This window comes from Podarcis tiliguerta, assembly GCF_965153285.1.
Source record: "Podarcis tiliguerta genome assembly, chromosome: 3".
Classification (NCBI taxonomy): domain Eukaryota; kingdom Metazoa; phylum Chordata; class Lepidosauria; order Squamata; family Lacertidae; genus Podarcis; species Podarcis tiliguerta.
In genome coordinates, this window is record NC_139536.1 from 90,153,463 (window position 1) to 90,178,346 (window position 24,884).

The 24,884-nt window shown below is 43.6% G+C and overlaps 1 protein-coding gene across 5 annotated transcripts; it reads right to left on the minus strand.

Annotated features, from left to right (window-relative positions):
• Positions 1-138: 138 nt before the first annotated feature.
• ATP6V1C2 (ATPase H+ transporting V1 subunit C2) lies at positions 139-24,709 on the minus strand. Of its 5 annotated transcripts, none has more exons than XM_083431714.1 (14): positions 24,607-24,709; positions 21,288-21,460; positions 19,714-19,781; positions 15,878-15,963; positions 13,861-13,890; positions 10,361-10,455; positions 9,624-9,715; positions 8,453-8,551; positions 7,218-7,286; positions 5,732-5,824; positions 3,727-3,820; positions 2,374-2,471; positions 1,637-1,766; positions 139-1,445 (listed from the first exon to the last, which is right to left on the minus strand). In XM_083431714.1, exons 1-14 carry the CDS (start codon positions 24,692-24,694, stop codon positions 1,350-1,352), a joined length of 1,311 nt encoding a protein of 436 aa, XP_083287840.1. In that variant the 5' UTR covers positions 24,695-24,709; the 3' UTR covers positions 139-1,349. The 5 variants fall into 5 exon arrangements, with proteins under 5 accessions (XP_083287840.1, XP_083287842.1, XP_083287841.1 ...); XM_083431716.1 differs by lacking the exon at positions 24,607-24,709 and adding an exon at positions 21,595-21,742; XM_083431715.1 differs by lacking the exon at positions 13,861-13,890.
• Between the last annotated feature and the right edge of the window lie 175 nt (positions 24,710-24,884).

A 24,884-nucleotide genomic window follows, 5' to 3' on the forward strand; every position in this document is an offset into this window, starting at 1 on the left:
ATCTTCTGATAAACAGCACAGTGTTTCTGGTGTCATTACTCGGTAAGCGCTTAACAGCACCAGAGGAGCTATTTTACTTAGGATACTTCAGTTTCGTCTCACCTTTTTGGAGCCTTACAGGTTTATTGCTTGAAGGTGTCCTGGGGGGAACGTCTGTTGCAGGCATAACTCTTAAATGGATGCTATTTGGAGTTGGAATCTTCTAGGAGTAATGTTGCATTGATGCTGGCGATACGGGAAAGGCGATGATCTGCCGTGACTGCTTAACGGTTATTTCACAGGAAGAAAAGGTTTCCTAATACAGCGTTCCTATTGTCTGATACAGAACCAGGTAATCCGGGTTGATTTGATGTACAGTGTTTGGCTTTTTTTTTCCCCTCAGAGGGGTTGCGCAAAGGAATCTACATTTCCAGTATTAAAACAAATGTCTCCTTCCGCAAGAAGTACAGAACTTCCCGGTAAGAAATACTTGACATATAGAGACCTATCTCTTTTGTGTATTATTTCTGCCAATTACCCTCTGAGAAGTTTATTAACGTCAATATTACCACTCTTAAATTATGTACAGACTTAATTGTTACCTTGAGGTTGCTATAGTATGTGTTACAAATTTACTTCAACTTAGGAATTAATCTTGAACTTGGCTGTAAGAGGGGGCACATATACTCTGCCCTTGTCAGAGAAACTACTTCCACCAAACTGTCAAAATGGATTAGATTTTCCAGCACTGTATTTTTATTAATCTATTGCCTGCCAAGTTTCTCCTTTTCACCACACATTAGATTAGTGGAGGGATTAAGTATCTTATTTATTACAAGTCCTACATTGAAACAGCTCACCCATCCCCAAAATTAAGAATCTGATCTACTGATTAACTTTCATGCAAGAGTTTGTACCTTTGACTGATTCCAAATGTTACAGATTTAAGGAGTACTTTTATCATCTTAACCATCAGGTACCGCTTGATTTTTATTTAAAATCCTGGTTCAGAACTTTAATTTACAAAAAAAGAAGAATAAATACAACTGTAACACAACTGCCTTGCGAAGCATGTTTTCTAACATGATCAGAAGAGGCTCGAGAATCTTAATACTTTCAAAATGGAAGAGGGCAAAATTACTGTATCTGTAAAAAGCAGGCAAAGCCTGGGAACTACAAATGAGTACTTGCTTACAGTTATTTAATCCTCCTGCATGAAAAAAAGGCGCCTATCTCACGGTCCCCTCAGAACTTGGGTTCTTAAAAAAGCAGCTTGGAGTAGAGGTGCTTGCCACATCAGTTTCATTGTTCGTGAACAACCGAATCCTAAAATGCTAGAGGATAAATGATGTTCCCAAGTCAGGCAATTATTAGCTGCACTCAAGAATGCTGAGGTCAATCTTGAAGTAGACATAAGGATAGTAGTCTTGATTGCCTAGTTGCAAGCCAGGAATGTCCATAGAAGTCTGGGGAGAAAGATTCAACAATGTAACTAGTGCCAAACTGCCCAGATAGGTACATTAGGGGTTAGGTGAGAGTAAGATTATACTGCTAGTTGGAAGGGGCCCTGAGGGTCATCTAGTCCAACCCCCCACCCCCAGTTTTTGTGATTTGCTCACAAAGCAAAAATGGCGCTTTTCATTCAGTAGACACTTACATCCATTATGCTGGCTGCTGCTACTTCATCCAGATGTTTGAAGACTGCATTAAGGACGTCTCTCAGTCTCTTTGTGGACTTCTTGTTGGGCTGAATTAGCATTGCTTGGAAATTCACTGGTAGGCCATACCTTTATAAATGGAAAGAAATGTGGTAAACTGCCAAGCAGATAACTTGATACAACTACTTTAAAAATTGGGGGACGGTAGTTAACTGCAAATCATGCAGTGATCCACCAGTGGATCAGTAAGGGTTTATGGTTATCAGTTGTGGTGTATCAGTAATAAATGGGGGGCGGGACCCTTTCCAAATTAAAAGCCTGGGGGGAAATGAGGAGTTAATATTTCCATAAAATGACTGAGTGTTCAATTCCCTCTCTGTTCCTTAAGTCTGTCTTGGCTCCCCAGAGCCACTGGTTTTCACTTGGCTTCAGCCAATGGCATCTGAATGCTATAATAATAATAATAATAATAATAATAATAATAATAATAATAATAATAATTAATAATAGAGATGCCACAAATCTGGTCTACTTCCACTATTTCTATTGACATTTCTCTTACTGGCTGGAGCAACCCGGCCAGATGGGCAGGGTATAAATAAAAATAATAATATTATTACTGATTATGGAACAAGCTACCTGTTTCTAGTTTTGTATGCGTGGTCCTTTTTGTGTTATGGGTGGAGTCCCTGAGTGCTACCTGTTTCAATGCAGAAAGTTTTCAAGTGCAACCTACCTGAGGACAGATTCTGAGAAAACTCTAAGAGCCTTTATGTGAATCCAGGCCACAAATGATTCACTGAAGTTCACCTTTAACCAACGTAGTAGTGGACCCTTTGAGAGGAAAAACAAAAGCGGCACACCGTACTTAGATTTGTTTAGAGACACACTGTAATGTTTTTAAGACACCCACCTAACTCTGCTATGGGGATCTGTATGGCTTAAGTCACCACATTACTGTCCATAGAAATTGTAGTTCTTTATGCAATATATTGATATACCTAATAGGGGACAGTCCTCTCGTCCCTGCAAATTGCTCTTGTTCTATAACTAGGTCAGGTAAAATGGAAGAATGTGAAATACCATTAAATGGTAGCAGTTTGTCTTGAATTTAGTTTATCATGATTTGGGGGGGGGGTATTGATTTGCTTCCTAAAACGTGTGGGGAGGCTGTGGCCTTTAGGCGTTGAACTAGAAGCTCCCATCATTCCTGTCCACTGGCATGAGAGTTGGCATCTTAACAGCTGCAAGGCCACAAGTTTTTCTGCCCTGGCCTAAGGCCTAAACATATATTGGATGGCTTCTGAATGCTAGCAACCTTCTCCTTGTATTGTTGCAAGAGCAGGGCTTCACTTGGAGGTATTTGTTCCACGTCTAGGAAGGAGAAGTACCCCTGCCTTGAATCAATTGAATATAATGATGGAGGCGCTGTCTTGCTCCTGCTTTAAATTAAATAAGTGCTCCTATGCTTGAATGTTAGGAAGCCGTTCAGCAACAACCAAAGGGAATGAAATGGCCTCTCAATATTATTCAGCCTATTTGTGAGCAGAGGGAAGAATCATTTAACCAAATTTCTCCTGAGGAAATATCTGCCCAGGATTAGCAGTAGCATAGGTTCTCATTTTACCCTAAATTTCACATTTTCTCAACAACAACAAAAAACTGAGAAATTTTAGCTCGGCTCCAGCATAGTCATGATGGGTGGGAGGAACTGTGTCCTCTATCACCAGTGAATTCACAGGAACTACCAACAAGTAGGTGTGATGCTTGTGGAACCAACATCACACACAGTGCTTAAGACAGTAACTGATGAACTAGTGAAGGAGAAGGAGGGAACCAGAACACAGCTCAGAGAGTTGTGGGAAATGTGCTGTCAAAATCATTATATTGTGGAAAGAAATCCAGTTAACTGCACAATTCTTTCACTGAAAATACCACCACCATACACTTAGGGTATTCAATTGGCATGAGAGTTGTCATCCTTGGGTAATGTAGGAAGGTCTCTTCAATCATTGTATCTCTAACCTACGACCTAGAAACCAATACTTAAGAGAAAAGACAGGGGTATGAACTTAATTTGTGTACTCACATACTGTTGCTTCTTATCAGAAGCCAACTTCCTCATTTCTTCCTTTTCGCATTTCAGCTCTTTCTCATCGTAATAAAATTCCCGCACCATGAACCTTGAAGCAAATAGCAAATGAGAATAGATTGAGATTCAGAAGTCTTATTGAAACCTCTGCATTCTGTTTGCCTGCCTTGCCTGCGTTTTTAAGCTGTGCAACATGTCAAATAGTACGAATTAAAAAGCTATGTTGGCGCAGCAGGTCCTCTTAAGCAGGCAAGTCACGTCAGACCTATCACAAAAGCTTTCCAGGAGCTCTTGCAATTAGCATGCATTTCTTTCTCTGCTCTAATGGGTCTGTACACCCACAAGGATGCATCAGAAGAGGGGAAACTGACTCCTTCAGAAAACTCAGCATGGCTTTAACTTCACAACAGCTCTGTGAGGTTTGTTGAGAGATAGTGGTCACGCTCTACTAAATTCCTAACCACATGTACTCAGAAAATAACTCTTGCCTTGAATTCAGTGGTGCTTACAGCCAGGTACGTGGGGTTCTAATTGCATCCTTTAGGTACAAATTTATAACACACCTCACTAGAGAGTACACTCCACTGAACACAGTGGGACTTAATTCTGAGTAGGCACACATAGGATTGCATTGCAAATAGAACTGAAATGAATAAATGTAATGCACAGTGGCCTCTGCCATCAGGGGGACCAAAGGCAACTGACCCCTGCTTTCAGGAAGGACAGCATGATAAGGGTGGAGGCCACCCTGATTCTAACCAAAGGAGGAGCAACCTGCCTCCTCCCTGCCTTTCCAAGTGATTTTCCTTTAGTGGCCTGTTTTTTAGATGGGGAATGTGTTCTAATTAATTGTAGCATGCTCTGGAAGCCATTTTTGGCTCAAAAGAGTGGGGTGAAAAGTACTTTCAACAAAACAAGACCCTGGATAGGTGCAACTGATTTTTTTCCATTGGTTCCTTAGAACTTAGAATGGAGTCACTGATTGTACAGTCTCATACAAAATTTGGCTGGTAAATTGCCATAGGACATATTGATTCTACCGTACTTGGAAGTGACATAGAAACAGTTTTACTCCATGATTTCTTGCCTTTCCAGAATTCCGCAAATCTGTGTAAATGCTGAAAATTTTTTGATCAACATCTTTACGCCCTTGCAGAGCTACAGCTCCTAATGTTCCTTGATTGCGAGCTATAGCATTTTAATACACTTTCACGTGTTAGCCTAAACACCTTTGTTACAAACTTCCTATTTATGCAGTACAAATATACTGGGTTAGAATGAGTTAGGTTTTTCTCCTTTCTACCCCCAACCATTATTTGTACCTACATACAATTAATATCATTTATGAAAAAGCAATTAAACAGATTTGAAACTAGTTAAGCAAAGAATTCAGAAGGACTCATGTACCGTATTTTTCGTCCTATAGGGCGCACCAGCCCATAGGACGCACCTCGTTTGGGAGGGGGGAGGTGAATAAAAAAAAAATTATTTCCCCCCCAGCCGCGGCTGCCGCCCCAAGCCTTGCACACACCTGCCCGAAGCATGGGGCGCCCTCCGGAGGGCTCCCCGTGCTTCGGGCTGCAGGCTGCTGCCCCAAGCCTCACGCACCCGGCGGGACCTCTCGCCGGGCGCACGAGGCTTGCGGACATCCGCCCGAAGCACGGGACGCCCTCCGGAGGGCTCCCTGTGCTTCGGGCTGCAGACTGCCGCCCGCAAGTCTTGTGTGCCCGCGGGAACTCCTGCAAGGCTTGCAGATAGCTTCCTGAAGCCTGGAGAGCGAGAGGGGTCGGTGCGCACCGATGCCTCTCACTCTCCAGGCTTCAGCAAAAGCCTGCATTCGCCCCATAGGACACACACACATTTCCCCTTCATTTTTGGAGGGGGTAAGTGCATCCTATGGGGCGAAAAATACGGTAGTTATTAAGCATGCGTGTTCCTAGCTTCTGTCCAATAAGGCTAAGCATTCTGACTTATGGCATTACGAATGAAAAGTTGTCAGTACTTGTTCTCTCTTGCTTTGGCTTTAAAGTCATCAATCACTTTTCGGAACAGTGTTACTGTGAAGAGTCCTCCCTCTGCATCTTCAGTAATCATCCTGTGCAAAAAAGAAAACGTCCATTTCTTTGTTGAAAAAATTATTCTGCCATTTTACACTCGGCACCCAGAAGAGCCAATAACAACAAAAATATCTTATTATGAGCAGAGCTGGCTCTTAATTAGGGCACACTACAGGCATTTTATGTTCTTTATATGTCTATTTCAACTTTCATTCTTCTTGAGATCAGGAGCATACTAAACAGACATGTATCACATTAAGCAAAGCATCACTAGAGCAAGGAACACTAATAAGAGAAAAACAAGCAGCTGTCAAAGGCCTTGGAGGAGGCGATAGCACAATGCCCTATTGTCACCTAATTCCAGTCTTATCTTCACAAGTGAACTGAGGGTGCCTCCAGTCCGTGTATTTTGCAGAGGGATTCGAGTATACCAGAACTTGAGGTTTGGCTATTTAAAGTGGATTAAAGAAAACTGCCACCCTAGCGCAACAAACCCACTTCAAAAAAAAAACAAACAAGCAAGTAAGCAAGCACCAGCAGACTTTTGTGGCTTGGAAAGTGATGCAGAAATGCATTGAACCAAGTGGGAGAAGTGAATTAATTTGATTAATGAGAAGGTGTGAAAACACAGCACAAGCAAATCAGGATAAAAAAAACAAGTAGGGGACGGGCTCCTACTGACTGGTTTCCTAGAGCCTATAGGAGAAGGGATAAAAAGGTAAATGGGCCCCTGACCATTGGGTCCAGTCATGGCCGACTCTGGGGTTGCAGCACTCATCTCGCTTTATTGGCCGAGGGAGCAGGCGTACAGCTTCTGGGTCATGTGGCCAGCATGACTAAGCCGCTTCTGGCGAACCAGAGCAGCACACGGAAACGCTGTTTACCTTCCCGCCAGAGCGGTACCTATTTATCTACTTTGATGTGCTTTCGAACTGCTAGGTTGGCAGGAGCAGGGACCAAGGAACGGGAGCTCAACCCGTCGCAAGGATTCGAATCGCCGACCTTCTGATCGGCAAGTCCTAGGCTCTGTGGTTAAACCCACAGCGCAACCCGCGTCTCACAGGAGAAGGGATACGTACAAGAAATAACACACCCACCGGAAAAATCCAAAGACAGTCACTCATCTACAAACCCCTCACTATTTTTCTTTTGTTTGTGCCAGGGAAGTACCCTCCCAAGACCAGAGTGTGCTCAGCTCTGTGCCGGGAGGAAGCTGCCCAGCAAAACCGGCTTAGCATCGCTTCCTCCCAGCGCAGAGCCCGTCGCCCACTGCCGCTGCCCGGCGAACCCATACTCGGCATATAAGACGACCCCTGACTTTTTAGAGGATTTTCCGGGGTTAAAAATTCGTCTTATACGTCAGAATCTATAGTATGAGGAGAAGGCTTAAGATAAAGCTGACCAGAGAAATGAGCCAGAAATCTCACTTACTTCGTAGAGCGAGGAACCACCATATCAGAGAGAGATTCATACGTTTTTTGCCATTGTACATAGCTTGATCTGAAACGAGAAAGATTAAATTTTATACGGTAGCATCTGTATGAACGAAAAAGTGACTTTTAGTACAAAATTGTATGACTGGCTGCCTTGCTCATAGTAACAACATTGGAACCTCAAGCCTTACGTATCTTACCTAGTATTATATATTGGGTCCAAATTCAAGACAGGGTCCTTATGGTTAGCATGCTTGGAATTCATTGAGTGTTAACACTTTCATGCAAGACTGATGAATGGGAAACCAGCTACCATCTGGGGTTAGACCCGGAGTCAACATGCTGGCCTGGCTTATATCTCCAAAACCAGGGAGGATCAGGATAGTGAGGTCCAGCTCTTGCCATAAGCAGGAAAAAGCAGGAAGGGAGAGTTGGCACAGTCCATCACAATTCCGTCTCCTTTTCCAGGGTCCAGAGGTCGTATCATTTTGTATAGGGATTCTGCAGGTGTGCTGTCCACCCCACTGCCTAAACAGTATCTCTGCCTAAGCTGACAGGAGTTTGTCTCAAGAGCTGTTAGAAACCCCAACATTCACACAGGTGCCCCTTTAGCCTGAGCGATACCAAATTTAATAGACCTTGTGACATCCATGGGCTTTTCCCAACAGATATCTGCCCACCCATCACCCACCGCTTTTCAACACCTACATGAAACCGTTGAGTAAAGGTGTCTGGAAATACGGGCTGATATACTGACAACACCCAGTTCTCTTTCTCATTTTTTAGCAACACCTTCACCGTTTTACACGCATGTGGGAGCATTGTATGTTTGCTGCTTTGAGTTTAAATTCTACAACCAACTTTTATCTTCAAGAATTAAAACACAGAAACAAACAAATCCTGGTTTCCATCTGCTCAGGGTCTCTCTCTCTCACTGCATTCACATTTTGCATCCAAAATGCTTATGTGAATTAGTTCAGGGCAGTGGCTCTGAGACTGAGCAGTGAACCATACAACCCTGGTTCAAACATGTCTTTGTCATGAACTCTCTAGGTGGCTAGTTTCTACTTTCTTCTTTCAACTTCATATCTGCAAAATGAGGATGGCAGTCATAGTGGCCTTCCTTGCGAGGGTTGCTGAGATAATGCAATATCGTATGTGCTTTAATTTCTCTATAAACATGCTAAGTGTTAAGACACTGAGCCTGCTGCGGATGGACTTAATTTATCTTACTTGGGAACTACAACAAGGAGAGTGATGAGATACTCTGAATTCAACACAAAGTCTTCTTTGTTCACGATATCCGTTAGCGTACGTGTCAAAAGATTTCCCCTAAGAGAAGACACAAAAGCCAAAAATGATGAGATTCGTGCATTTAATGCTCATTCTTTACAAATGTTTACTAGTGACAGTGGTGTTCGCTGTATCAGAACTAGAAAAGGGGCCACTGGTTTGAGTTTTGGGGAAGGAAATGTTTTCCTGACTTCAGAACACACTGTGCCCCCATGCCTCCCCACAACTTAAGATCAAATTATGGTTGCTTTGTAGGTTTGGAAAAAATTGGGCTCCCTTCAACTTCCCCAAAGCTTGCATTTACTCTTGCTGTTCACCATTCCTTGAAATGTATTTAACCTGAGTCTAGATGGTTTTGTATTGTCTATCCAATTTGTATCCTGCTTTCCCACTGTGGCGTTTACCCTCCTAGGTGTGTGACATCATAACGGGTTCATAAGGAAAGGGTTAACTAATTGTAAAATGACTAACCAACGGGAACCCAGGGAGCAGAGTTAACTGTGTATAAGGTTTAAGCACAGAGGGGTTTTTTGGAGAGAGTTATAGTTAGGGTGGTTGAGAAGACAGTCTGGAGTTAGAAGAGACAGATAAGTCAAGTCTGTGGGTTGGGCTAGTCTGGTGTGAGAGAGTGAGAGAATTTGTTAAGAGGAGTCAGTCAAACAGTTGAGATAATCAGTCAGAAGGTATTAGGAAGGTATAGGCCGGTAAAGAAATTAAAGTTAAGGTACTGACAGGAATATTATCGGAGAAACCATAAACTTGTTAATGTTTGTAAAATAAACTTGGGGGTTTTTTTGTTCACTTTTAACAACTGTCTGGACTCAGTGTTTTACCAGAGAGTAACTGCTTGGTGGCAGCGGGGAAGCGAGCACAGTGGCGGCACAGGGATCAATAGACCGTTAAACGTCTGGGGACCCTGTGTGATCTCCACATCCACTGTCAGAGCCACAGCCGTCTGTAAGGCTATGTTCTAGTACGGCTAAATCCACTGACATGTTGGGGCATCATCATGGCAAGTAAATATTGCCCAATACATATTCAGATGCAGTGCACGCATGCATGCATACACATGCACACACACACTATACATATATGTAAATGCTATACATACACAGTTTTCCTTTCCAGATTCTGAAGATTTCCTTTGATGTTGTTGTACACAGCTGCTCGGTTTTTCATGTCTGTTTCTATTTGTGTAATTTGCTAAATATAAAAGGAGGGGGAGAAATCCAACTGAGCAAAACTGACTCTGCATATGTTAACAGTTTTACATACCACAAATGCAAAATACTACAACAAAATGTGGATTTTATTGCTAAATTCACCAATATGGCTAGATTCCACCATCAAGCTTTCAGCGCACACAGCACCTTGGCAAGTGTGTTTCAAACAGAATTTCAGTCATTCTCAAAACTTTATGGAGCAGATAATTATTAATTTTACAAATGACAGAATAAAACAGCTATTTGTTTAAAACTACCACCTAGACCCAAAGCATACTCATGATTTTATGAGATTTCTTAGGTCCAAATGTATATCTTAAGAAGGAAGTATCCCTCTCTCCTCTCAGGAAGAAAACATATGCAGGGGAAAGATTATTTGATTCCTGCAATTTGCCAGTGTGAAAAAGCCATTGCTTTGGATTTTGTGCTGTATATAGTATGATAAGCCTGCTTTAATATCAAACTCATAGCCCATATATATATACCGGTATATGTTGCCCAGATTTGTTTCTGCAGAAATAATCCACAAAACTCTGACTGCTTCCAATAAGAAAATAATCATATCTATTGTAAGTCCTGAAAACTAGCTTTTGTGAGGGTGCTCTTCCAAAAGAGATCATATTACCTTTGCTAATGCTTCTGAAATGTTCTTCAGTGGCTGTTTTATAGGATACTTAGCCATGTCCCACTCAAACCTCGTCAGATAACTGATCAAGTCAACTGGAAAGATATGAGTAACTCCAATGAGTTGAGAAGAAGAAGAAGAAGAACCACCAGGATGCATTGTTCTCCATTCAGGGGCTGATCTAATATTCACAGTTTCCATCTGAAACCTGGCTTTTGCTATCATTTCCATATTTTCACGGCACCATATAAAAGTGGATGGTTTTAAAATCCATCTTCAACTCACTTGATCATTTTCAGACACGGTGTGTAGATTAGCTATTCAAATAAAAGTTCTGCATGAATTAAAAAAGCAATGCTCAGAATAACTATCCTGTAACACCTGCCTCAGCTGCTAAAGGCAGTGTTCTCATCACAGATGGTTTCCAATCGAAGGGAACTTAAGTCTTTAAACCTTAACTATATAGGAGTTTTGCTGCTGAACTTGTGATGGCATGGATTATACCCTAAATGGGTACCATCAGCAAGGGCTTGAAGTAGGGACTTTTCAGTTGTGGCACCTAGAGTTTTGGAACTCCCTCCCGAAAGAGACTTGCCTACGGGCCAAACTAAATGTGACCACCATTCAGGCAATTGACAAGTGTGTGAATGGTCTTTTGTTTCAAACCTTACTTGGTTTGAAAAGTAAAATATGTGGATATTGAGGGGTGTTTTCCCTCCCCCCAGCAAAATATAACAACTCCTCTGTTCATTAATCCTTTGAAACTTTGCTTTGAGATTAAGTCCTCGAAACATAATCTGTCAAGCAATTTTCTATTTTTTGTGCAGTTGTGGGGTTTTTTAACAGGGGAGAGTACACTGGAAAGCAGGTTTTGGTCATCTAACTGCACTGATAATGTGTGATGGGAAACCTCTCCGATGCTTTAATTTTACCGCTTTTTTACGCTCCTGTTTGCTGTCAAAATGTTCAGCCTTCACCCAAAAACAATCTAGACTGCATCTGGAAAAAATGGGCATGTGATGGGGCTCTGGTGTGAAAAACTTCCAATGGCCATCTTTTGGTTGTGACATATGCTTAGCGCTTGGGGATGGGGAATAGTCTATTGCTATTCAGCATTTTTATTTTTATCTGACTCGCTTGAATGCCTACCGGTAATGCTCTCCTCAACCTCCCTGCCCCCCGTCCCATACACCCAACTCAACATGAATGTGGATCAGACTTTAAACTGGATATCCTGCACTGATGCTGAGCTTGGCTTGTATGTTTACTAAAATTTGCACCTTAATGAAGCAACGCAAAACTGATATAAAGCCTGCTGATCTTAGGAGAGGATGTTTTTAACAAGCACATCTTTAACAGAAGTCTAGTTTTTTGGCTGTGCTTCTGCCACGAGAATCCCGTTTCTTTCTAATAGTCAGAGCCGGCACTTTTCAGCAGCTTCCTCTTTCATGACGTGAAACTTGTTCCCTTCGGAGTATCTGAATTTCCTTCCCTAGAGTTTCTCTCGTCTTCAAAAGAGTCGCCTTACAGTCTTAGGTTTCATGGGTATGGAAAGTATAGCATGCACACAGAAAGAGCATGCAGAATGTCCTGGAGTCAGCAGGTGCCATCTTTATCACAGTTCCATAAAGTATATATGAGACAGCCAATACAAGCATAAGAGAACAAACAGCAGCCCATACAAAAGAAGAAGGGTTTGTTAGGCTCTGTAAGTGCACTCACGATGCTCACCAGAGATGCTCACCCTGCACGGTGCTGATTGGCTGGCACCTATAATATAGTACACAACCTTGGCCTTTTTGCAGGCAAGGAATGAATTTGCTGCACAGGGCAGATTAAAAAAAAAAATGCAAAAGGAATACAAGAGGCAATTCAATGGTGGAGAGAACCTGGACTCACACCCTGAGAGCAAAGTTATGGTATAGCCCTTTAAAGTCAACAGCAAAACTCCTACCAGGTAAGCTCCTATCTGGATTTTATTGCCACAAATGCAGGGCCAAACTAGGCATGATGTTAAATGTGTAGCTGCCATCAAAAACAACAGCTGCGCATTTAATTCCTCTTCCCCTTGTAATACCAAGTTGAACTTAGCCCAGGTCACATGACAATGGCCCACATTGCCTGCCCTGGGCCAATGGTAGCCAATAAAAGGAAAAGACACAAAATTTTGTGACATCTACTCTGTATGCTACCTAGGGCGGGGATAAGGTGTGCGCGCACACACACACACACACACACACACCCCACAGCCATTTCTTGCAGCCACTGCCCTGCCTAGTTTGGCCCCCAGTTAGTGGTGCCTACCTAATTAACTAGTCTATTGAGGGGGGGGGGAATCGGGCTAAGACAAAATAGTCTTGGGAGGATAAACATTTGAAGTCTTAAGCACAGGCCCAACGAGTACAAACAGAGGCGTTGCTAGGAATCTAAAAGACTTGGAGCACAGGTCTATGGCATAAATTTGCATATGCTAATTTTCATGCAGCAATGCAAATTTATCCCACTTCCAGGTGGGGCAGGAAACCCAACTCTGACTCTTTCTGACAATGCTTAATTTGCCTCTGGGGCAATTAAGATGGTGGCAGCTAGAGTCTCATTTGCCCCGTGCTTTGCAACACACCCACTTTGTAAGCGAAGCAAGGGGGGGGGGACAGGAACAGGAGAGGCTAGGAATTGGGTCTTCAGCTGGTGAGTTGGGATCCACTACCAGGCTGTGGCGTGATCTAAGGTGGGTCCCAACAGCAGCACTGCCACCATACAAATAGATGGTTAAAATGTTCCCTGAAATGCAGTGGCGTAGCGTGGGTTGTCAGCACCCGGGGCAAGGCAAGTAATTTGCGCCCCCCCCCCCGCTGCACTGTCCCTCCCTTGCTCTCTCTCTGCACCGCACTGCACGCCTGGCACCCCCCCCCTCCACAGTGGGCGGCGACCCGGCGGCTCGGATCGGATTCGCACAGCCAGCACTGCAGTGAGAGTGAGTGAGCCAGGTAGGGGCAGAGAGCTGCGAGTGCGAGCCCCCCCCCCCAGATGTTGCGCCCGGTGTGGCCGGCCCCCCCTGCACCCCCCACGCTACGCCACTGCTGAAACGTATTGAGTAAAAGGCAGGTCCCAGATTTGCAAAAGTTGAAGACTAATGGGCTAGAAGATCCAGGTCCTGGGGCTCGGGCCCCACCCTAACAACGCCCCTGAAAACAGACATGCATAGGGAGTTTTCACACAATCCAATAGTCCCTACATCCTCTTGTTTTACATGCAGCGAGTGGTTAAGAAGGAAAGAAAGAAAAATATATCCAGGAAAAGGGTGAAAAGAAAGGGGAGGTTGTCAAACCTGCTGTTATCTGAATCATAGGGAGATGGTGATCGAGCTACGAGGTTGTTACTAGAGAAATCCATCGTAACCTGATCACTGTACCCCTACAACCAGATGGGGAGGCAACTCTTTCATTAAACACACCAGCACATGCTTGCAAGGACACAACAATCACCCATGCTCAACATACTCTTTAGTAATTGCAGTTTAGCCTTCGCTCCTGAAATATAGTAATTGTGATTATTAAACATGGAAAAGACAGGTTAGGTTTAAAATTAAGCCTATTGCATACAACACAATGGATGTCAAAAGAGTGGGGTTATGTTCTAGTCTTTAAAAGCTGAAATCCCACTTGGGAGCAACTCTAGGTGTCAGCTGGCCCTGAACAAACTGGTCCCTGGCAGGCTCACCTGGTTATGGTAGTCATGCTATAAGCAAAACCAGGCAACCAGGTCTAGTCACTCTCTTAATTTCCCCTACTGTGATGTGGGAAGGCAAGTGGGTGTTAGGTCAGGGTCGTCAAGGAAAATTAAAAGGTGCTTTTGATCCAACCATGTAGTCTGTTTTAGGGTGCCAGGCCATGGGGGGAAATTAAGGGGGGACAAGACAGCAGTGTGACCAGGAATGCCAGGTGCCAACACCAGTCCTGATCCCTAGAAACAGCTTTTGTTTGGGATGGGGGAAAGTGTTTTGGAATTAGTACTTCTTCTGTTCCCACCAAACAACTGGTTAGCCAGTGGGGAAAGGAAGCTACAGAAGACAGATCTGGTTGCTCCATCCATTGTCTATTAACAGACTAAAGATCTTGGCTTGGATCTAAATTCCCATCATGCTGAGAGTAGATCCATTAAAACCAATGCAACCAGGGCTTCTTTTTCAGCCGAAACTCAGTTCCGGCACCTCTCAGCTGGGCACCATTGCCATTCTAAGAGAACAAGGGGGAGGTGTTCACGGTGAGTTCCGGTGCCTCTTTTTCTATAAAAATGGCACTGAATGCAACTAAAGTTAGTCACCACTATTTCAGGAGGTCTGCTTTAAGCATTATTAAGCCTAGATAATTCAACCCCGTTTCCTTTTTTTTCTTAACTTAGCACCTTTTAATGTTTTAAGCGGGGGGGGGGGGAATGGAAACTGAATAGATTAGGCCTCAAAGGCTTCTGCTCACAAGCACCAACCAAAATCGCATAAGATGCAATTAACTTCCTGTTATGAGTCTTGCAGATCTTCTACCTGATTGCATGGCTCTCAATACTGCATCTTCGGGGTTTATTGCACACCCAGGCCGATTTTCCTCATCAAGCCTCAAATGCTGCCAGTTGCCAGATATAATCTAATATAATACAGAACAATAAAAGCACATCGGTTCCCCACCCCTGCTCTACCGGGCTACATAGACCAGATCCTTCCCAGGATTGGTCTCACAGGCCAAATCTGAAGAGTGGGGAATCACCTGACAGCGCAATTATGTCAGGAGATCTGTCACTTCGAAGTTCTGAAGTGGGGGTAAAAACATTCAACCCAAACCCCTTTCTGATGAGTAAGGGATTAGCAACAGATTCTGTCAAATGGAGCAGGATTTAACTGAACTCGTGAGCTGTGGGTTAAATCCTGCTGCACTGGCTGAATGTGCCCCTTTCCCTGCAGGGCACTGGCATGTACAGCCAACACAGAAATGAGCCCACAGGCCAACAGCTCGTCACCCACCCATCAATGTAATGTCAGCTGATTGACGAGTGGCTGTGATTTTGAGAGAGAAAATGGCCTCCTGGACCAAAATGGGACCAGTGGTAGGCCTTGGCTGGCCTGTGGATTAGAGGTTCCCCTCACTTCTGATGCAGAGTGATTATGGCATATTTCTCCATGCTATTAGCGAGAAGTAGATGATGGGAGGAAGTGAGTAATAGCCACCTCTGAAAATCTGAACTCATGATGGAATAGTCACAAGATCCCTTTGTCAAGCAACCAGAGGAGGAAGAAAACCAAACCACGCCACCTACATCTCACCAAGGAGCAAAAATGATGTTCCCTGATCCCGGCAGAAACAGAGGCTGCTGACTATCTGAAAGGGTTCTTTTCTAAAACTGGAGTAGCAACCCAACTCGTAAGCATATGGATGTATTAAGTCCAGCTTTTTCCATTGGAAACTGGATGGAAACCGGTAGCAATTAAACAAAAAACCCCACATCTATATACTTTGCAGGACCTACCTCCATTTGCCAACAGGTTTTCCTGAACTTTGTCTTTTGAGTCTTCCATAACCTCTCCAATATACTGGGCAATTTTCTTTATTACACTAAAGGCAAGGAGAGAAGCCTTTAAGATAAGTCAAATAAGTTATTAAAAAAATCATACATTATTAAAAAAAAAAGCTTACAGCAGGATGCTCAAAGCGAATGTTTTTACAGTCACCAGGTCCATATCCTCAGATGGCTCCAAGTAGCCAATTCTTCAGCTACTTTTCATAGTAGGTAGAGTTGCACACAGAACTATACAAGGCCTGACTTGTCCCTTCAATGCAGGATCATGATAAGGAAAGCACAGCTGGGGCTTGAGTTTGAGTTACAGTGGTACGCTTCAGGTTACAGACTCCGCTAACCCAGAAACAGTACCTTGGGTTAAGAACTTTGCTTTAGGATGAGAACAGAAATTGTGCTCTGGTGGTGCGGCAGCTGCGGGAGGCCCCATTAGCTAAAGTGGTGCTTCAGGTTAAGAACAGTTTCAGGTTAAGAATGGATCTCTGGAATGAATTAAGTACGTAACCAGAGGTACCACTGTATTTGTAACCTGTGCTCTATCAGAGGTCCTAGGTGGCACCTTATACTGCAAACAGGTCGTAAAGATTCTGATTTTTCTTCCCCCCCCCCCCCAATAATTTTTATTAAGTTTCCATTTGCCAAATTAAACATATCATACCAATTAGTCCAAATTATATCAATACACATCTTAAAGTCCAAATGTTTTCCAAATAATTTTTTTTTTGTGTGGGGGGTGCCCATGCTCCTCGATCGTCAGGAATCCAAAGATCCAAATTCGTGCTGCTTTCCTTACTGCAATGATGTTTCCAGTCCCATCTTCTCATATTTGTAATTTATTCATTTTCCTTTTCTGTCACCTCCGAGTTTTCTCCACAAGTGGATTAAAAGGAAGTCTTATTTTGTCTCTGTGTGGGTTTTATAATGCTTTCTCATATGTCCACAAATCCAACCATCATGTTTTCGAGCAGACACTCCGTCCTGTCATTCCGGTGAAATACAGTCTAAATGTCCACTCGTTTACTTTCCAGACCCACTGCCTCATAATTAGTCTTCCAGGATGAAAACAGCCCTTTCTGATTTACAATTCCAGCCTGATATCCAAGCGGCTCTTCCTCCCTAGACCATCCGTCTCTCCTATTCTACGTCACCCCTGTGTCAGCTAATCTGAGCTTTCTGCCTCTGAGCTTTCTGTTCTACTACCCTCAATGCTCGCCTGGTCCTGGGAGAGGGTGGGTCAGGAATGCTTTCCAAAGGCACTGAGTCTGTCCGCTATCTCTTCCCTGGTGCTTCTTCCTGCTATTCCTCTCCCAATATTTCCCAGCTTCTCCTCACTGCAGCCTCTGAACTATGCCCTTCTGCAAACCACTGTTCTAAATCTATACTGTCCTCCTGTTCTAGGGAAGGTTCAGGAGAAGGGGGGACGGCCCCCATCATTCCTCCTCAGTCCAGCCCCCGACATCATCACCTGAGCTGTATTTGTCCGTCCCTCGGCCATGGGCCCAGCCAGGGCTGCGGGGGGCAGCTCCCCCCCCAAAAAAATCAAGTAAATAAATAAAAATATTTAACTGACCAATCAAGTCACAGATAACTCATTCCTACCCCCCCCCAACAAAAGTCCTGCCCCCTCTAACATAAATCCTGGCTATGCCCATGGTCCCTCCCCTATCCTCATGTACTTTTTTCTGTTCTGGTCAAGACCACAGGTATTTCTGTACCTGTGCATGAACAACTTGTTTGAAAAGAAAAGAAAAAAATCCCAGAAGTGCACAAGATTCTTGCCAACCTTAGTTATCATGTTTTTGTTTTTACAATGGGCAAAACGAGACTTTGGGCCAATCAGTATCCCTCAGCAAGGTCAATTTGAAGCTAGAATAAAATATACCGAGATCTCTGAATGAAAGGCAGAATGTAATAAACAAATGGGTCTCCAATAAATAAATGGAACCCCAAGGTCAAGAGTTCACTTTAGCCTTCCTTCTGAAGATTTATGTTGATTGCCAGGTGTCCCATAACCCTTGGCTTTCGCCCACATCTTTCCCCAGCAATTTTTAAAATGGGTTTGCAAAAGGAACGTGCCACTTGATAAGGAAACAAATCAAGAATGACCAGGCAGAAAGGCATCTGAATGCCAAATGCTGCTTTATAGTGACATGGAAAATTACCCAGTCTCCCTGTGTAAATAAGTAATAAAAGTACATGGAAACAATAGACCCTGAAAACTCTTGCCCCTTCTCTGCTGTCCTGGCCAGAAGCAGTGCTGACAGGTTTCTGCTGCCTAGCTAGGTTTACTTGCACTTCTTTCGGTGTGTTGATCCAATAACAGCTCTGGCAGCAGGGTGTTTCAGCGGAGCAAAAATGTAAACGCCTGGCCTGGCTCATTTGCTGTGCTTCAGATCAACTGACATCATGGGAGATGATAAAAATCATAAGGCAAGCAGGCCAAAGACCTGCTGGAATAATTGCCTTCAAAAAGGCATCTAAATGTCGCGGATTTGTAATCCAAATTTGGTACCTAGCAGTATTAGGATCCCAGTCAGAAAATAGTTCTGCTACAGAGCCACAGTGAGAAGGTGACAGCTGTGGGTAAGGTGTCTCAATTTTCTTGCTGTGTGGCTCCTCAAGGCTCCATGACCACACCCAAGCCTCTTTTCTTCACTCTCTAGTGTGGAGGCTCTCCTTCCTCTCTGGGGAGGGGGGAGAATTGGGGCTCGTTGCCTAGCAACAGGCTCCGAATGCTCCATTACTTCTTCAGGATAGCCTGAAAGCCTGGAGAAAAATGGCAGGCTATAGTATACTTTCCACTAAATAGGCTAACAAGGAGAGAAGAGGGAAGGGAAACAGTGACGCACATAGGAGCAAGCAAGTAGAGTCAGGGTTTTCCATTCATTCATTCATCCTGCTTACTTGACTCCTCCTTTCACACTTTTCAACTGGAAACAGGAAAGGGGTCAGGCAGCACACACACACACTGCCAAAGAATTGGATTTGGCTAGTGGCTGCTCACTGGCAAAGCCAACCTTGGTATCTGGAATAGACAAATCCGTCTCAAGCCACATTACCCGTCTCCAGCTCAGTGCTGTGCTTTAGTTCTGGCTAACTGAATTAGGCAACTGGCTTTTGCCAAAGTAGAAGACACCCGTTCATGCTACTGCGGTTCTGGGTTGACAAAATATTTCCGCCCCTCAGGGCCCGACAAGAAGTGGCAGCCCTACAGACCTGTAGAGTCTGAATGTGAGGACGTTTTCTGGGAGGTAAGACCTGCCAGTGGATACCGTCTTTAAACGAAATAGGAGGCGAAAGAAGAAGAGGATTATTGCTGTAACCACTGGGCTGTTTATATTGCAAAATGCAACAACAACAACAACTTTATTATTTATATCCCACCCATCTGGTTGGGTTTCCCTGCCCATCTGGCTGGAAAATGCTGTTTCCTTGCCCAGAGCCAGCCTGTGCAGAAGTGTCCCAGTTCCATGCCACTGCAAAGAACACAAAATATAGGAGGGAAAGTACCAAGTTTCACAGGGATTTGTCTACCTACTCCCAATGTGAAGTCCACCACCTGCACTAATCCCTGATGTTTCCTGTATAACTATTGGATAAAGGAGAAAATGCAGGACCAAGCCTTATTAGGGATAATCCTTTTCTAAAGAAAAGTCACACCTACTCACCCTGGCTGAATCCTAAGGCTAAGGTTAAAGATGCCTGTGTTAGGTTGACACAGGAACACTGTGTCTTGTAAAAACAACACCCATTTGCTCTGTGTGTGTAGTAAATAAGTTCTATTTTACCTTTCAGCAAAGCTATCAAGTTTCCCCAACTCATCTGAGAGGCCAACGAGAGCATCCAGGGTCCCCACCTGCAGAAAGGAGTACAAACACATTAAGCTTAAGCTAGCCAGCCACAGGGCATATTTTACCAGGCATTTAATTTTTCAAAGTGACCTTTCTTTAGCAAATGAGAACTTCTTGCTATCAAATAAGTATATTCATGGGGAATTCAAGGGAACGTTTTCCTCCAGTGGAAAACGGTTGCAATAGTTCAAAACCTACTTTTAAAGAAGTTTTTAAAACGCTGTTCTAAGTCAGGAAAAGATTCTATGCTGTTGTCTCATGATCAAAAGCCACAGTGGAATTCTTCCCAGTTTTTAAGTTCCTTAAAACCTTCTTGCTCATAATGTAAAACACTGTCTCCCTGAGCCACTAAAGTCAGTACAAGTTTTGTCACTGACTTTACTGCCAAGTCATATACATATCTACTCAGAAGAAAGTCCCACTAAATTCAATATGACTTGCTTCGAGGTGAGTATGTATAGCATTGTAGTCAAAATTTTCATCCTTAGAGATGAATGATCCTTACTTGTGGGGGGAGCAATTATTCCAATTAAATTGATGATTTCTATTCTTTTTTTATATTAAAAATACCTGTTACAAACAGAACAGCTGTTTTTAAGATATCAGCAAGCATTTCTGTCACAACTGCATGCTTACATTATAGCCTTCTAATATGTCTACGCCTGTAAGGAAAGTGAAAATTGATGAATGCTTGTCAAATGAAAGAAGCTTGCCAATTGACAGAAAAATCCACACATGAATTTGAGACCATCTAGACAGCAAGGTCGCAGCTCATATTGAGTGGTGAGATCAGACTTCTCTGTCAGGAACATAGCCAATTTTAACCACCAATAGATATTTGAATACTTCTACAAATTAGGCAATCCTACAAATTAGGCAAATAGTTCAGCTCAAACATTTAGCAGATTCAAATTGGCTTCAGCTATATTAATGTAACAAAAGCTAAACAAGCTTAACTTAGAAGAAGCCCCTTTGAATTAAATGGGACTTAATTCTCAACATGTATAGAAACCTTTTGCAACAGACCTTTTGCAAACCAATCTTACTGGAAGTAAGTTCAACTGAGTTTGGCAGCATTTACTCTTATGCGTTTGTGCTGCAACACTTACTTGGGAGTAAACCCTCTTGGAAGTCAGTGTTGCAAACATATATGAGGGCTGCACATTGCTCATCTCAGGGCTCTGACCAGTCAAAAGTTGCCCATAAACTTTATTATTTACAAAAAGGCTTTCAAGCCTTCCCGGAGATGACAGCTCTGATGGAAAGTTTTAAATCTTTTTCCCCCTATGAAGAATTAATCCATTGATTAGCAGTACAAAAATGGCTTCCTATTTTCATTCCTGATCTCAAGACACCTCAAAAACAAGTATATAATCTTTGCTTAACCCTTTATAGTCATTTTAATATTGCAGCACAGAGCCACCTCACGAAGAAAAATCTGCCCCATCCCTGCCCCTTTCTTCATGTTGCTGTTCTGAGTCCCCCCCCCCCCCCCATTCTCCCATCTTTACCTTGAGGTCAGGGATGATGAACTTGCTGTTGCAGGACAGGTTGGCTTTGGCAGTCACTGTGTTCATCCTGTCCCAGGCTATTAGGTTTGCCTTATCTCCAGGTGCCGAAATTAACCAGAATTCTGACATGGTGCAAGCAGTTCCCTTCACTCTTAAATCACTGTAGCCAAAAGCTAAGGAAACCAGAAAAAGAAAATCACCCTGGAGCAAAAAAGCCCCCACAATAGATCAGGTCAGAGGAAATTATCTTCGATCTAGAATAAGTTATTCAAAAGCAGCAAGACGATTAGTATTTCTGCCTAGTCACCTTTCAATCCAGATCTTGACTAAATGTGACCTTTCCCTGAATGTTATCATAGGGCAGTACAGTGGTTCCTTTTTTTCCTGCTCTGGGTTGTTTCATCTGGTCCATGGGGAGGAGTCTGCAGTCACAAGGTCACCGACGCCTGAAGCAACCCACAACATTTGCAAAAGTAATAAAACCAAATTCTAAGTCCTGTCGCACTGATTGGAGTACTGTACAACTATTCTAAAATAAACCTATCATGGACTGCAAGCTAAAGGGTTTTGATCAGAGTAAGAAAAAGGGGGGAAACCTTCTCAAAATGGCATTGAAGATTGGAAAACCTTTTAGACTTTTCTTCAAGTTAAAATACAAATAATGTTTTAGGACATTTAAAACTTCACTGTGAGAAAATGTAAGTGTAAGCCAATCTTTACTCTTGGGAAAAAAGATACCTGCTGCTAGGTCACTGACATTCTATTACTGTTCATCTCAGGCAAGAGGTTAGTGAAGGTTAGGCACTGGAAACTGAAAATGGCAAAAAAGTGAGCAAAATAATGTACAAGATGTAACCAACAGATATCTTAAAAGGGGGGGGGGTCTATTTAGTAATTAAAAACTAAAGGAGCCCACTCTTCTTCTGTCCCAGATTTAGAACTCAGTGGCAAACTTCTCAATAATACAATAAGAATGAAAAATGAAACACAATAAAACAGTACAGTAAAAATGAAAAATAGTATGCTCTTGCCTCAGTCTCCTTGTGTGCAAGTAAGGCTTACATACCTGTATCCCTAACTCTGGATCAGAAGCCCTGCTGCCTACTTGCCCAAACTGCAAAACAGGTATGATGGCAACCCATCTCACAGGGCAGGTGTGTAATCAAACAAGGTATTTTTTATTAGCAACATTTCTATCTCATCTTTTCACTAGAAGTGCCCAAGTCAGCCAAGAATAAAAATGAATTCCATCTTTAAAAGTTCGGGATAAATGGCAGGCAAATAATAAATGATGCTTGTCACCAAGTGGGCATGCCCAGCACTCATTTCTAAACCTGTTTTTGTTAACTGAAGCAAAATCAAGCTAACTACATGCACACAACATCACTAAAGTACCATTAGGAAGGACAGAGCAGAGAGTTTCCTCCTTCCATCAGGTTTTAGCTCATTCGTCAAGAGCACAGCATCAGGAACAGGTGGTTTTTCATCAGGAACACACCTGTAGCCAACTTACTCGTTTGACACACCAAGTATTACATTATCAGATAAATTAGCTTCTGCTCTAGGAGTACATATCAAAGGCACTAAAAAGGAGGGGGAAATGACTTAATTTTAATGGACATAAACCTACTACGTACTACAAATACTTTTTAAACAGTGTTGCTTTCAACAATTCAATATTCAATTTATCCTAGTAAGGATTCCTGTTCTGAACCCCCTCCCCCAATCACAAAGGACACCCTTGTATAGCCTTTGGATTTTGCATTTTGTTACCTAAACGTATGTTACCTATGTTTTTTATATTCTGCTGGAAGTGTCCCACGAGTGACTGGGGAAATCTAGCCAGATGGGCGGGCTATAAATAATAATAAAACAATAATTTATTTATTTTATTATTATTATTAAACATTGACCCTTTTCATCTCCAGTTTGGCATTATAAACTGCACATTGCCTCTCAACTTCACCTTTTAGGAGCTCTGTGGCCCCACCCTCCCCTCCAAACCTTAAGGCCCTACCTAATAACTTTTTCTATTGATGCTTGGCTACCGTTTCACTGCTGCAACTTACATTTCGCTTTTCATTGTTGCTCTTCAAACTCGGAAAGGCTGGAGCTCAATTTGTCTTCCATCATCACCACCTCGGCTGTTTTCAGGAAAAGAGCCAGAGAACGAGCAAAGCCACACACAAGCGCCCAACGTCCGATAATTAGAGCATTCTATTCTCATTAAGCAGCTACCTTAAACACGAATATTTTGTTTTAACTTAACAGACGGAGGTGCAGGGCGGGGGGGGGGGGGGAGTCCACCCACGACGGCTCGCCCCCCTCGGAGCTTATCCAAAGCTGAGCCCACCGGAGCCTTTTCCCAATAGGATTCTTCAGCCGAGCGAAACGCAGATAGGCTTTTGCGCAAAGGCGTCCAAACCACCTTAAAGGGCGGCGGCGGCGGCGGCGAAGAGCCGCGGATAAAGTTTTCTGCTGCCTTAGCCACCGAAGAAGACCTTCGGGTATTTGCACGGGCTGGCGGCTCCCCTTCCCGGCCAACGGCCGGCCCGCTGAGCCCCCCGCAGCGGGCGGAGCTCGGAGGCGCCTTCTCCTCCACCTCCTCGCGTGCAATAGTCGCCGGCGGGGCTTCTTTCTGCTCCGAGCTCTGCATGTCTTGAGCAGCCTCGGGGATTATTTTGCACCCAGGTGGTGCTACCTGGACGCCCCGCCCCCTTCCGCAGCTTTCCCGCCTCCCCATCCCCCTAACTGGCGCATCAATTTAAGGGGCATTTGCCACGGGTTAACTCTACCCCCCCAACTGTCCCATCGTCAGGTTTCAGATGTGTGGTGGGCACACACAAATGTGGATGGTGTGCAAACTTATTCAAGGAAGAAAAACTGTGGGTGACTCTAATGATGACGACAACAACAAATTATTATTTATATGCCGCCCATCTGACTGGGTTGCCCCAGCCACTCTGGGGGCTCTCAACAAAAAATAGTAAAAGCACAATACGACATCACAAACTAAAAACGTTCCCTGAACTTAATACCACGTATGGAAGTGTGGTTAGCTATACAGTGGTACCTCAGGTTAAGTACTTAATTTGTTCTGGAGGTCTGTTCTTAACCTGAAACTGTTCTTAACCTGAAGCACCACTTTAGCTAATGGGGCCTCCCACTGCCGCCGCACCGCCGGAGCACGATTTCTGTTCTCATCCTGAAGCAAAGTTCTTAACCCAAGGTACTATTTCTGGGTTAGCAGAGTCTAAACTGAAGCGTCTGTAACCTGAAGCGTATGTAACCCGAGGTACCACTGTACATGGCTATTTACAGGGATGCATTTTGGGCTCCACACAGGAAGGACCTAGTGCACTTGACACAACACAATATTTATTTATTAACGCCTCAATGCCTTCCATGTCTGCTGTGTCAGGAACATTTTGGGCATCACATGGCAGGACAGAGTCTCAAACAAAGATGTGCTCTCCCAAGCCCACTTTCCCAACACGTTTGCACTCCTGTCTCAGGGACATCTGCACTGGCTTGGTCATGTCCACAGAATGGAAGATGGCCGGATCCCCAAGGACGTGCTCTACGTGGAGCTGGCTT